This window comes from Heterodontus francisci, chromosome 11, assembly GCF_036365525.1.
Source record: "Heterodontus francisci isolate sHetFra1 chromosome 11, sHetFra1.hap1, whole genome shotgun sequence".
NCBI classification, from domain to species: domain Eukaryota; kingdom Metazoa; phylum Chordata; class Chondrichthyes; order Heterodontiformes; family Heterodontidae; genus Heterodontus; species Heterodontus francisci.
Window position 1 is genome coordinate 31798291 of NC_090381.1, and position 14261 is coordinate 31812551.

A 14261-nucleotide genomic window follows, 5' to 3' on the forward strand; every position below is an offset into this window, starting at 1 on the left:
TGTTTTTGTCACCTCCAGACTTGACCATTCCCATGCGCTCCTTACTGGTCTCCCAGCTTGAACCCTCTGTAAATTTCAACTCATCCAAAACTGCTGCCCATATCCTAACTCATCTAAACTGTGTCACCCATCACCACTGTGTTCGCTGAGCTAATTGGCTCCCGATGTAGCAACACCTCACATTTAAAATTCTCATGTTTTCAAATCCCTTGATGGCCTCACTGCTCCCTATCTCCGTAATCTCCTCCAGCCCTACAACCCTCTTAGATCTGTACTCCTCCAGTTTTGGCCTTCTGTGGATCCCTCACTTCCTTTGTCCCACCTTTGCTGGTGTACCTTCAGGGGTCTGGGCCCTTAACACTGGAATTCCCTTCATAAACCTCTCTGCCTGTCTATCTCTCTCTCCTCCTTTAACATCCCCCTTAATATTTACCTCTTTAACCAAACTTTTCGTCCTTAATTGTTCTAATTTCTCCTTCTTTGATTCAGTGACAATTTGTGTCTGATTACACTCCTGCAAAGTGCCTTGAGACATTTTATCAGGTGAAGGTGCTATATAAATGCAAGTTGTTGTTGTAATGTTGGGCTAACAGGCAATTGCCTGTGCCTCCTTAACTAACACAGGACACATACAATGCTTGAAAAACAAATATATTTCTCTGGTGCAGTATCCAATACAGTGCATCCTACCCACTAGGAAAGGATATGCTGGAGACACTTCCTGTAAGAACAGGAAATGGGTCCATCCAGTCCCATTATCAGAGACTAGGGGTGGGGCCAGAGATCAGCTTGTGGGGGAAAGCTTTTTTTAAACTTGCATTGAGGTCAACAATTTAAACTGTTGCATGGCCTCATTGTTCAACTGCTATAAAGGGTACATTTATTTCAGCACAGTCTCTATCTCTTCCACTGTCTCCATATCTAACTCTGTCTCTCTCTTTCTAGCTAGCTGTCTGAGTCTTTCTGGCTCTCTCTTTGTTTATCACATTCTTTTTATCGTCCTATGTGTTGTAGGACTTCTTACTCTGTGCTGTTTATTATCTGCAAATTTAAATCCAATCCTGTTCATTTCAGGGATTGACTGTTCCTCCAATCTGCTGGTGTTGAGTTTCATTTCAAATCCCTGTTGGTTTTGAGGCCTTGCTATTTTTGAGGTCCTGCTGGTTTTTAGGTCCGAATGGCTTGCTGCCACAGGATCGGTTTGAATTAGCCCAGATCTGGATACCTTAAAGTCTGCAGCACAGGATGAAAAACATCCATTAAAAACCCACAAAACCAGACATTATTGCCCCAGTGACATCAGGAATACAAAACAGAGCCTGGTCAAAAAAACAGACTGTGGCCAAGAACCAGCCAGAGACAGCCTATCTGGAGGAGGAAAGATAGAATCAGGAGTGGGGACAGCGTCCAGAGGCTCACTAAACCATTGGTTTAGGAGAAGCTTTCCTATTACTAACCAGTGCTGATATTCATTTAAACGCAGAGTGTGACTATTGCTATGCCACTGCTTTATACTATCCCTCAGTGGCTGGTTTCAAGCTGGATGGCTCACTTCCTCTACAGGCTGTGATCCTGTCAGCAGTAGCAGTTCTTGTCTCCTGTATTGCGTCAGGCCCAGTGTGGTTCCCCAAGCTTTTCCCCTTGTCTTATCGACTCTGCCCCTGCCCCTTTGTAAAGCATCTCCCCACCCCCACCCTGACAACTAACAGCTCTATCATTTAGCCGCAAATGTTGGTGCTGCCATGACGACTGTATCAGCCTCAGAGATCGCCATGACTAGTGCCATTTTATGGCCACGGACCACACAGAAACAAGAATTCAACATCTCATTTGTGAAGTTGCTGCCAAGGGACAGTTAGAAGAAGCAGTATGGTGATATGTTTCAGTAAAAAGCCTCTCATTGGGTGTGTTCATGGAACTGAGCTCCCTTAATGACATTTCTAACACTGAATTACTTTTACCCCCAAAAAAGGAACGGAGGTGGACACTCAACTAATAATTAATTTGCTGCTGCCTTGTTCTGCTAAAAATAATGCTTTATGTCCTTTCAACTCTCACTTCCACTTGCTGTGCTTTCCCTGTCTACATCTCCCTACTAATTTCTTTCTCTTTCTATCTCTCTTTCTCTCATACATATTGTGGGGAGGGGGGCAAATTGGTATGAGTTCTGCCTGATTCTCAGATTTAAAACAGGTGCAGGATCTATCAATTTCTGAATGTCCTGCACCCAAAATGTCTCACCAACATGGCTACCGCCATATTGATATTTGTGGTTTTTAGGCACTCCTGAGATGCATTGGACCAATTTAAATATGGAAATAGAGGTCCGAAGAATGTCTCAGGACCCTTCTGCAATATTCACCAAAAACTAGGTGGAGTGTATACAGTGTAGGCTCCAACTAATTTCAGAGTTCCACAATGGTCTAACCAGCAATCCTTAGCTTAGGAGAAAATGACTAAGTTAGGATAGCTTGATGTGAGCAGAAAATATTGAGTATCTTGAAAATTGCAATGGGACAAACTAATTTAAGAATAGTAGGAAAGAACGAAAATGAGCTCTTCATGGCCATGTAAGAAAACAGATTAGTGATTTTGAGACAAGGGAACTGGAACTATCTGATACAAATAAGGTTAGAATGAGACAAAGGCAGCAGTTGAGAAGAAGTCAAACATAACTCAGTTCAGCTATGCTTGTTTGTTAATCTGTATCAATGTGGTTTCTCGCACAAGTTGAGTCTTAACGTTTGCATAACAGCCATGGAACCTTCTACTTGTAAGTATATAGAGATATATCGCTTACGTATACTCTCAGAATGCTGTCTAATATCAATAAATATTTGCCAATGTACCAGTGACTAATGTTTTTTAGAATCTGTTCATTAAGGTTTATACAACAGCTTCCTCTAGAGCCAGAATAGGCCCCCCCAGCATTCTGTAATTATTAACACGAAGTCCGAAGACCAATTTTGGGAGATCCTTGGGTTAACCTCTTAGGGTACATGCTGCAGTTGCGCTGCTCATAGCACACTTGTAGTCAATTAATTAATTTCTACCCCACTTTCTTACTTTGTCTCTCTGTTGCTAATTTTTTCTCTTCATCTCTCACTTTCTCTAATTTTTCTGGTCTCCCGTTCTTTCTGTTTCTTCCTCCATCTCTTTGGCTCACTTTTTCTCTCCATATTTCTCTCTGTCACTCTATCTTTCTTACATACATTTTCTCTCTCTCACTCCGTCACATTTCATTTCCATTTCATCATGCTGGCCGGACTGATGAGATCCCAACCCAGTTTAGATTGTACACAGCACAGTCCTGACAAGTCACAATAATTTGCAGCATGAGGCTAGTTGTATTGTTTTAAGAAGTTTCCTCCCTCCTCTCCTGAAGGTGCTGTGAATGATTCCCTGGATAACGCCTAGTAGCATAACAAAGTGTCAGGAATGCACATTGGATGTAAGATGGCAATACAGTCCAAATGGGAAAGTCATGAATGCTGGATAAACAAAAGGATTCGTGGGTTCAGGTACGCAGATCATTAACAGATGCAAAATGTGATCGTAATGGAATACCAGGAGGTTTAGAATTTGAAAGCAAGGTAGTACTACTGCAGTTACATAGAGTGCTGTCAGACCTCAGGTTTGGGAATCTCAACTATGGAAGAAAATATTGGCCAAAGTCCATTATTGATTCAGCAGAAGGATAGTTTGTAGTTCTATGAATCTGCACATCTCGCAGGGAGCTTCACCTGCTGGGAACACGTCGAGAATTTGGACCTGTGACCACTGTGACTTTCTGTCTATAATTCCCAACATCAATGGACAAAATTCTGCACAGAAACACAGATTTGTAAAAGGTCTCCCTGTGGCCTGAAGGACTCATGAAACTAGGAAAACTTGCTTTATATTCCTTCAGGATAAGGGTGCTCAAGGCTTGATCTGATTAAGGTGTTTAAAATAATGAAAGGAACTAATAGGGTATGAGGGTCTGACTCTCTTTAGAATTTCAGTCAAGCCTGTTAAAAGTGGCCATCCTCTATATGTTACACCAGGCCGCTCAACCGTGGAGGGCATCACCTTCGGGCCCAATCGTTTTTTTCAACTGACAAGTGCACATGTGCACTTTCCAGAGGAATTCACCGAATCATGATCAGAAGCAGCCTGCTTTCCCCTCTCTTGGTTAAGCTGGTCAGCCAGAACCCCTCGCCTGTTGCTTAGCTGATACCAGTTTCAATTGAAGCTGGGGTCATCTGCATTGAATGACACAGCCCCATATTGGGCAGTGGCTTTACCAACTGGCGCGTCAGAAGAACTCACTCTTAGTTATCCCAGCTGACTGAATCCAGCTGTCAGCTCAGTGGTAGTACTCAGACCTCTGAATCAGATAGTTGCAGGTTCAAGCACCATTCCAGAGACATCAGCACACCATCTAGGCTGAGACTGCAGTGCAGCAGCAAGTGAATGTTATGCTGTCAGAGGTGCTACCTTTCAGACACGACATTAAACTGAGGTCTTGCCTACCCTCTAAGACGAATGTAAAAGATCCCAGGGTGCTGTTTTGAAGAAAAGCAGAGGAATTCACCCTGGTGTCCTCAGCCAATATTTATCCCTCAAGCAACATCGCAAAAACAGATTATCTGGTCAAGTATCTCGCTACTGTACACAAATTGGCGACCGTGATTCCCTACATTACAACAGTGACTACAGTTCATTGACTGTAAAATGCTTTGGGACATCCTGAGGTTGTGAAAGTTGCTATGTAAATGCAAGTTCTTTATTTTCCATTTCCACAGTCACCACCACAAACCAGCACAATCTGAAAGAAAAGTTTGGAATGACTATATCTGACCTCATTGCCTGACAACTGGTACATCCTGGCTTCTTGCAACAGATGAAATACGTCAGGATTTTCCCGAACAAGTTCATCGCCTTCCACTCGCTCCACAAAGTACCAGGGGTCCAGGAGGGGCAGGCGGATGTGCCTCAGGACCTGGCACAGCTGATGTCGCCTCTCAGGCTCTCGGTAGCGCACCCAACGCATCACCGTCTCAAACACCTGCTCCTCCTCCGTGACATAGAGGTCATCGCTTCTGAGAATTTCCGACAGAATCTCCGCCGGCAGCTCCAGGAATTCCTCGTGAGTCAGGACCTGCGGGAAGTGCTGTATGATGTAGTTCTGGACGCATTTCCTCAGGCTATCCAGGGAGTGAGTGTCGGCCAGCCTGAGGATCCCCACACAGTTGTCCGGGTGCAACGCCTCCGTGAGGAAGCTGGCACAAGCATCCACCATCCGCAGGAACTGTCAAACAGGAAATAGGCACATAGTCAGCAGTAACAGAATGCCTTCCCCCCCACCATCCCACCCTTTGCTTTTTTGATCCTGCCCTCTCTCTCTCTCTCTCCCCTTTCTCTCCTGCCTCTTGCTGGACTTAGTCCCTCATTCTCCACCACTTCATCCATTTTTCACATGTGAGCTCGTACTGTAAGTACCTGCAGACAATTCAACCATGGGTTGTATCACAGCCAAGCCCGATCCTGATGACCACAAACATATAATAGGAGCCACTAAATAATGGAAACCCTCACTGATATTTTTCCCTCCCTAACCCCAGGACACTGAGGCCAACTGTAGCATCCCTGCCATGTCTCCTCTCTCCCCCACCCCACCGCATCCACCCCCACGATGAGATCACTAAAGTCAAATGAGGCTTGTTTATTAAGTAGAGCAGCAACATTCAGCTTTACAGACCATAGCTGTGCAGGAAAAGAAATAAGAAGTTGCATTTATATAGCGCTTTTCACTACCTCAGGACATCCCAAAACGCTTCACAGACAATAAAATACTTTTTGCAGGAGAGTCACTCATGTGATGTAGGAAACACCAATCCAATCTCTGTGGTTAGATGGTGAGTGTCAACAGGCTAATTAACTATAGAGGGACAAACAACCAAGCCTGATCCCATTTTATCACATGCAGGAATTTCCCATCTCATATAGTATCTTGGCTTGTTGCTGGCATTATTGCCTCTGAGTCAGAAGGTTGTAGGTGTAGGTTCATAGCCCCACTCCAGAATTTGAGCAAATAAATCTAGGTCGACATTCCAATCCAGTACGGTGGGAGTGCTGCACTGTTGGAGGCGCCATCTTTTGGATAAAACATTAAACCGAGGCTCAGTCTGCTCTCTCAGGTGGCTGTGAAAGATTAATTTTATGGAGAAGGACAATAAGTTATACGAACATATGAGTCTATGAATTAGGAACAGAAGTAGGCCATTCAGCCCCTCTAGCCTGCTCCACCATTCAATAAGATCATGGCTAATCTGTTTGTGTCTCGAGTTCTGTAGTGCTCTGACAAGTATTTATCTTTCAACCCACACTACCAAAAAAGAATTCCCTCATTGCTGTTTGAGGGACCATGCTGTGCAAAAATTGGCTTCCACACTCACCAACAAAACAACAGTGACTACACTTCAAATGACAACCTTGGCTGAATGGTAGCACTCCTGCATCCGGGTTAGAAGGCTATGGGTTCAAGTTCTACTACAGCGGCTAGGCTGACACTTCAGTGCAATGCTGAGGGAGTGCTGCATTATCACAGATTGTGTCTTTCTAATGAGACAATAGACTGAGGTTCCATCTGCCCTTTCAAGTGTATGTAAAAGAACCCAAGGCATTCTCTGAAGTTGGCCATTTCTCCCTGGTGTCCTAGCCAACATTAATCCCTCAAACAACATCACCAAAACAGATTATCTGCTCATTATCTCATTGCTGTTTGTGGGACCTTGCTGTGCACGAATTGCCTGCTGCAGCTCCCTACATTACAACAGTGACTACTTTACTGGCTATAAAGCTCTTTTGGTCATCCTGAGGATGTGAAGATCGCCACTTAAGTGCAAGTTATTTCTTTCTCAAGGCCCACAGTGTGCTATTCTGTGCTCCTCATCATAGGAAGAATATTGGGGAAGGTTCAGTTAAATTCAGTGGAAGAATATCAGTAACAAAAGTTTATAGTTATGGAGATGAGCTTGAAAACCAGGACTTTTTCACTGCAACAGAGAAGGTTGAGGTGAATCTATAAGAAGATTTCAAAAATATGAAGAGTTCTGAGAAGATAAGCATAGTGAGATTGTTTCTACTGGTTGGCAAACCAGTAACAAAGGGGCACACAGTGAGGCAGATGTTAGGTGAACTCTTCATACGGGGATTTATTAAAACATGGAAAAACTTTACCACAAGTGGCTTTTAAGGCACAGGCTACAGCACCACTTAAAATGGAATTGGATAAATAATTGTAAAAGTAGAATATAATATACAGAGAAAGAGGATCAGAGCAGACAGTTGAAGACTGGCACAATAGGCTGAGCAGTCTCCTGTGCTGTAAGTCCTATGATACTCAATGTTCTTACAGTAGGTGAGCAAAAGTTAGATATCAAGCACTGCAATAGGTTGGTGTTGTGGACTCCAGCTGCACTCCCTGGAGAACAGTACAATCAATGTGAAAAAAAGGATGCCAGGTCGTATGGTGCAATGGGTGAGTCACTGGCCTCTGGGAGTCCAAGTTAATGCAATGGACTTCCTCTTCTGTCTGCTAGAAATAAAGGATCTATGTGAAATAAGTTCAGACAGTCTCTAACTAATATCTAGTGGGCAAGGAGCCACAGATAAATCATAGCAATCTCACTCAAAAACTGAAATGGAAAAATGTCATGTTCGAGTTGAGAAGCAAAATGGGTAAAATCATGTTATACTAGGGGTGTTCTATAGGCCTCCAAATAGTGAGAGAGAGATAGAAGAGCAAATCTGCAGGGAAATCACAGAGATGTGCAAGAATTATAGATTGGTGATATTGGGGAATTTTAAATACCCAAATATCGATTGGGATAATTCCAGAGTAAAGAGTAAGGAGGGGGAGGAATTTCTGAAATGTGTTCAGGAAAACTGCCTTGATCAGTATGTTCTCAGCCTAACTGGAAAGGAAGCATTGCTGGATCCAGTGCTGGGAAATGAGGTGGGCCAAGTGGATCAAGTGTCTGTCAGGAAGCACTTGGATAAGAGTGACAATCATATCATAAGGTTTAGACTCGTAATGTAGAAAAGCAATTAACAAAATAAGGTACAACGTCTAGATTGGAAGAGGGTTAATTTCAATGAGATGAGAAGGGATCTAGCCAGGGTAGAATGGAATCAAAGACTGACAGGAAGAGCTGTATCGGAACAATGGGTTATCTTTAAGGAACAGATGCCTCAGGTACAGATTAGGTACATTCCAATAAGAGCAAAAAGTAAGGGAACCAATAACAGGACTCCTTGGATGATGAGGGAGATAGAGATTATGAAGAAACAAAGAAAGAGGGTTCGTGATGCATGTCAGGTGAATTCTTCAAGTGAGAACCAGGCCATATACAATAAGTTGAGATGGGGGATGAAGAGGAAAATTACACTGGCAAAGAGAAAACATGAAAATAGAATGGTAGTCAACATAAAAGGGAACCCAAAACTCTTCCACCAGAATGTAAATAGTAAGTAGATTGTAAGAGATGGAGCGGGATCTATTAGGGACAAAGAGGGTAATATATGCTTAGAGGCACAGGGCAAGGCTTATATACTTAATGAGTACTTTGTATCAGTGTTCACTAAAGAAGTGGAATCTGACAAAATATTGGTAGGAGCACTGGATAGGGTAAAAATTGAGATGGGGGAGTACTAAAAAGGTTGGTTATGCTTAGGGTAGATAAGTCACCTGGTCCGGATGGCTTGCATCTCAGGTTACTAAAGGAAGTGGGGATGGAGATTACGGAAGAGTTTGCCATAATCTTCCAATCTTCCCTGGATGCAGGGGAGGTGCCAGAGGATTGAGTAGTGGCAAATGTGGCACCCCTATTCAAAAAGGGTTTAAAGACAGTCCTAGCAACTACAGACCAGTTAGTTTAACATCAGTGGTGGATAAGGTTTTAGAAACAATAAGCAGGGGGGGGGGAAATCGACACATTTGGAGAAGTTTAAGTTAATTAAGGATAGCCAGCATGGAATTGTAAAAGCCAGATCATGATTGACTAATCTAATTGAATTTTTTGATGAAGTAACAGAGATGGTTGGTGAAGGGAATGTGGTGGATGTTGTTTATATGGATGTTAAGAAAGCATTTGGTAAGGTAACACATAAAAGGCTGATTAACAAAACTGAGGCTCATGGAATAGGAGGATCAGTGTTCAATTGAATAAAAAATTGCTTAAGGATAGAAAACAACAAATCGTTGTAAATGGTTGTTTTTCAGACTGGAGGATGGTAGACAGTGGTGTTCCCCAAGGGTCAGTACTGGGACCACTGTTTGTTTTGCAATATATAACTGACTTGGATCTTGGAATACAGAGTAGAATCTCAAAATTTGCCGATGACACCAAACTTGGAGGTGTGGCAAACAGTGAGGATGATATGAACCGCCTGCAACAGGACATAGATAGGGTGGTAAAATGGGCAGACAGGTGGCAGATAGAATTTAATAATGACAAGTGTGAAGTGATGCATTTTGGCAGAAGGAATAGGGAGAGACAATATATACTTAATGGCACAGTTCTAAAGAGTGTGCAGGAACAGGGGGTCCTGGGGGTGCATGACATCGATCTTTGAAGGTGGCAGGACATATTGAGAGTATGGTTAGTAAAGCATATGGGATCTTGGGCTTCATAAAAAGAGGCATTGAGTACAAAAGCTGGAAAGTTATGCTGAACCTTTATAAAGCTCTGGTTAGGCCCCAACTGGAGTACTGCATCCAGTTCTGGTCACCACACTTTAGGAAGGATGTGAGGGCCCTTGAGAGGGTGCAGAGGAGATTTACCAGAATGGTTCCAGGGATGGGGGGATTTTAGTTAAAAGGTTCGGTTGGAAAAACTGGGGTTATTCTCCTTAGAGCATAGGAGGGTGAGGAGAGATTTAATAGAAATATACAAGGTTATGACAGGCTTAGGTAAGTTAGAGAGGGAAAAACTGTTCCTATTAACTAATGATACAAGGACTAGGAGATGCAGATTGAAGGTTTTGGGCGAGAGATGCAGGGAGAATATGAGGAAGAACGTTTTTATGCAGCGAGTGGTAATGACCTGGAACTCATTGCCCACAAGGGTGGTGGAAGTGGTGACAATCAGTGACTGCAAAAGGAAATTGAATGGTCACTTGAAGGAAATAGACTTGTAGGGCTACGGGGATCAAGCGGGGGAGTGGGACTGACTGAACAGCTCTGTGGAGAGCCGGCATAGACTTGATGGGCCAAATGGCCTCCTTCTGTGCCATAAATGACTCCATGACTCTAGTGTAGTCGAGCGTGTTCTTCCAAAGTTAACTCTGAACCATATTTAGAGGGAGCTTTACTGAAAACCTTTACTATAACTGCCCTAGAAAGGTTTGGTGGGACAATATTGGAGAAGCTTTATTCTGTATCTAACCCATGCTAAACCTGAATTGGGAGGGCTTGGTGAAATTAAGTAGTGGGGAGGTATTTATTCTGCAGCTAACCTGTTCTGTACCTGATCTGGCAGTATTTGCTGAGAGCGTGTGACAGGAGCTTAGTTGCAGTCATGGCTCAGTTGGTGGCACTCTCACTTCTGAGTTAGAAGGTTGTGGGTTCATGTTCTACACCAGTACTGTAGCACAATAATCAGGGCTGACACTCCAGTGCAGCACTGAGGGCGTGCTGCTTTGTCAGAAATGTCATCTTTTGGATGAGACATTAAGCTGAGGATCCGTCTACCCTCTCAGGAAGTAAACGTAAAATATCCCATGGCATTATATTGAAGAAGAGCAGGGGAGTAATCCCAGTGTTTGACCAAAAACAGATTATCTGGTCATTATCATTGCTGTTTGTGGGAGCTTGCTGTGTTCAAATTGGCTGTGGGGTTCCTACATTACAACAGTGACTACACTTCAAAAGTATTTAATTGGATGCAAAGTGCGTTGTGATGCCCTGTGGTCGTGAAAGGTGCTATATATATGCAGGCTTTTCTATCTTTACTCTGTATTTAATCCATGCTGTACCTGCCCGGAGTGTTTGATGGAACCATGTGGAAGGAGCTTTACTCAGTGCTGTCCTGACTATGATTAAAACTCACTGGACCTATGGAATGGAAGATGCTCTATTCCCTAGTGGTAACCTCTTTTTGCCTTGAACATAAATTTCACAAACAAAATCATAAACAAGAAAAGTGCTGCAGGTGAGGCGACAAGGGGGTGGAGTTTTGACATTGTGTAAAAGATTCCTTTGTGACACAAAATGTAGGAAACCCAACAAGGGAGGCAGCACTCCAGGCCTCGTGATGGGAAATTAACTGGAGGAGATTAGACAAGTAAGTTTGGGAGAACATCTGGGAAGGAGGGATCACAATATAATAAAATTTAAGATAATGATTGAGAAAGTTAAAGATAGTACAAAGACCAAAATAATAAATTGGAAAAAGCCAACTATTAGAGAATGAGATGAAGCTGAGGTGAAAAAGATTGACAATGAGGCAGAACAACAGTCGGTAATATTTAAAGCAGCAATCAGTCGACTTTAGGATAAATGTTTTTCAGTAGAAAATAAGAATAAACTAGCCAAGAATGAGATGCTATGAATTAATAAAGAGGTAAGGATAAAACTATCTAAAGTAAAGGACATAAGCAACGTCCAAAACAACAAAGAAGAGGATGGCAAAAGGGAATCTGATGATTTTAGGAAAGAGGTTAAAAAGACAAAGTGGAAACATGAAATGAAAATGTCCCAACAAACATAAAAGGAGAGTAAAATATTCTATAGGCACTTAAAAGTAGAATTAAGATAGGAATAGGACAACAAAAGGATGAGCGGAATAAATTCACTGGGGACAGGGATATGAAATGGCAGGAATACTGAATAAATACTTTGCCCCAGTTTTCACTGAAGAAGCTGACAAAGAGGAAATGACAACAGTAGAGGTCAAGAGGGTTATTATAATAGTTCAGATAGAAAAAAAGGAGATGCTAGACAACCATAAGGAGGACAAGATCCTGGGTCCACATGGACTGCACCTGCAGATAATCAAAGAGACAAGGCAAGAGATAGCACTAGCTTTAATATCCATATACTGTATAAAAATTCCATAGAGAAAACAATAGTGCACAAGGACTGGCTAACAGAAAATCAAATTCATATCTTCACTTGGTTTTACAGAACTTGAGTATTCTTAAAAAAAAAAGAGACAAGCTGTCAAAGCTTTTTGGCTTGCACTCATCAGGACAGACACAAGAATGACAAACCTCAAAGGGACCAACAATTTATTCAGCATGAGAAAAGGGTGCCGATTGGTTGGTAAGTCAACTCTGATTGGTCGGGGCATTGCCATGGAGAATGCACCGGGTAACTATTGTACCCCACACTTTTGTATAATTCAAAAAGCCTGCAAACTGGGCATGTTCCTTTGGCCTGCAGAGGGTAGGTCCCTGCCAATGAATATATGTAGCTTCTAGCAAGCGTAAGTGAGCCACTTTGCGAGCTCGACTGATAATCTTAAATTGGTTATTAGTGTAATCCTTAGCACACTTGGGATTGTTCAGCAAGAGCTGTCCAATCGCGGAATCACATCTAACACGAGACATTATGTTCTGAGTTTTGCAAGTGTGGGCTGGTTGAGTACGGTCACTACTTTGCCTATTGCGAACAGCTGAAGGGACATGCTGTTTGATTCGATTCGCCAGTCATTGGGACATATGGCCTACATACATGGCATCGCACTGGCACTGCAATGCATATACACCGCATACTCGTTTGTGTGGTAGGCAGAATACCATTTGCTCACAGTGCAGGTTTGACACTGAAATAGGGCACATCAAAGCTATACTGCAGGATAATGGCAATACCAATCAGATCATTGCTCACAATGTATTGCGCATACTTATAAATGGGCCTAAAGCCATCACTTTCGGACCTGAAAAGTACCTCAAATTACCCTGGAAGATATCTCAAAAATTTGAGCAAGAGGTGAAGCTAGTCTTTTCACACTGCTACTACACAGTAGCAACCTGAGTGGTATTTTCCAATAACAGGATGCTGCCATCAAGCCATACATCCCAGCAACTGGCGGATCCTATCAAACAGCACGTCCCTTGGGGGTCAACAGTTCTCTGGTGTATTCTCTATGGCAATGTCTCAACCAATCAGAGTCAACTTGCCAACCAATAAGCACACCTTTTCTCATGCAGTATAAATTGTTGCTCCCTTTGAAATTTGTCATTCTTGTGTCTGTCCTGATGAGTTTAAGATGAAAAGCTTCAACAGCATGTCTCTTTTTTCAACAATACTCAATTCCTATCTTCAAAAAGGGAGATAGAACTGATTCAGAGAACTTTTCACCAGTTAGCTTAATATCAGTAGTTGGAAAAGTATTAAAAGATGAAATAACAAAACATCTAGAGACAGAGAATACAATAAAAAAAAGCATGATTTTCTGAAAGGAAGTTCATGTTTAATCAGTCTTACTGGATTACTTGAAGAAACAGCAGAAAAAGAGTAGACAGAAGCAATGCAGTGGATGTGGTATACAGGGACTTTCAGAATGACTTTGATAAGATGCCACATTACAGCCTCATGACAAAGGTTGATTGAAAATTTGATTGAAACATATAAGATCCTCAGGGGTCTTGACAGGATGGATGTTTCCCCTTGTGGGAGAATGTAGAACTAAGGGGTCACTGTTTAAAAATAAAGGGTCACCCATTTAAGACAGAGTTGAGGAGAAATCTTTTCTCTCAGAGTCTTGGGAATTCTCTTCCTCACAAGAGGGTGGAAGCAGAGTCTTTGAGTATTTTTAAAGCCTGGTACTGCCTGTGTGGAATTTGCAAGTTCGCCCTGTGTCTGCGTGGGTTTTCTCCGGGTGCTCCGGTTTCCTCCCACAAGCCAAAAGACTTGCAGGTTGATAGGTAAATTGGCCATTATAAATTGTCACTAGTATAGGTAGGTGGTAGGGAAATATAGGGACAGGTGGGGATGTTTGGTAGGAATATGGGATTAGTGTAGGATTAGTATAAATGGGTGGTTGATGTTCGGCACAGACTCGGTGGACCGAAGGGCCTGTTTCAGTGCTGTATCTCTAATCTAATCTAATTATAGAGGTAGATAGATTCTTGATAAGCAAGGGGGTGGAAGCTTATCGGGGTAGGTAGAACTGTGGAGTAATCAGTTCAGCCATGAACTTATTGAATGGCGGAGCAGGCTCAAAGGGCCGAGTGGCCTACTCCCGCTCCTAATTCATATGATCGTATGT

General features: G+C 42.6%; 1 protein-coding gene across 1 annotated transcript in view; it reads right to left on the reverse strand.

Moving 5' to 3' along the window:
* Positions 1-14261, reverse strand: part of klhl6 (kelch-like family member 6) — a 62634-nt gene that overhangs the window by 34568 nt on the left and 13805 nt on the right. Inside the window, exon 3 of the mRNA XM_068041929.1 lies at positions 4844-5293. Coding sequence (XP_067898030.1) covers positions 4844-5293 — 450 coding nt within the window. The remainder of the gene's footprint in view (positions 1-4843; positions 5294-14261) is intronic.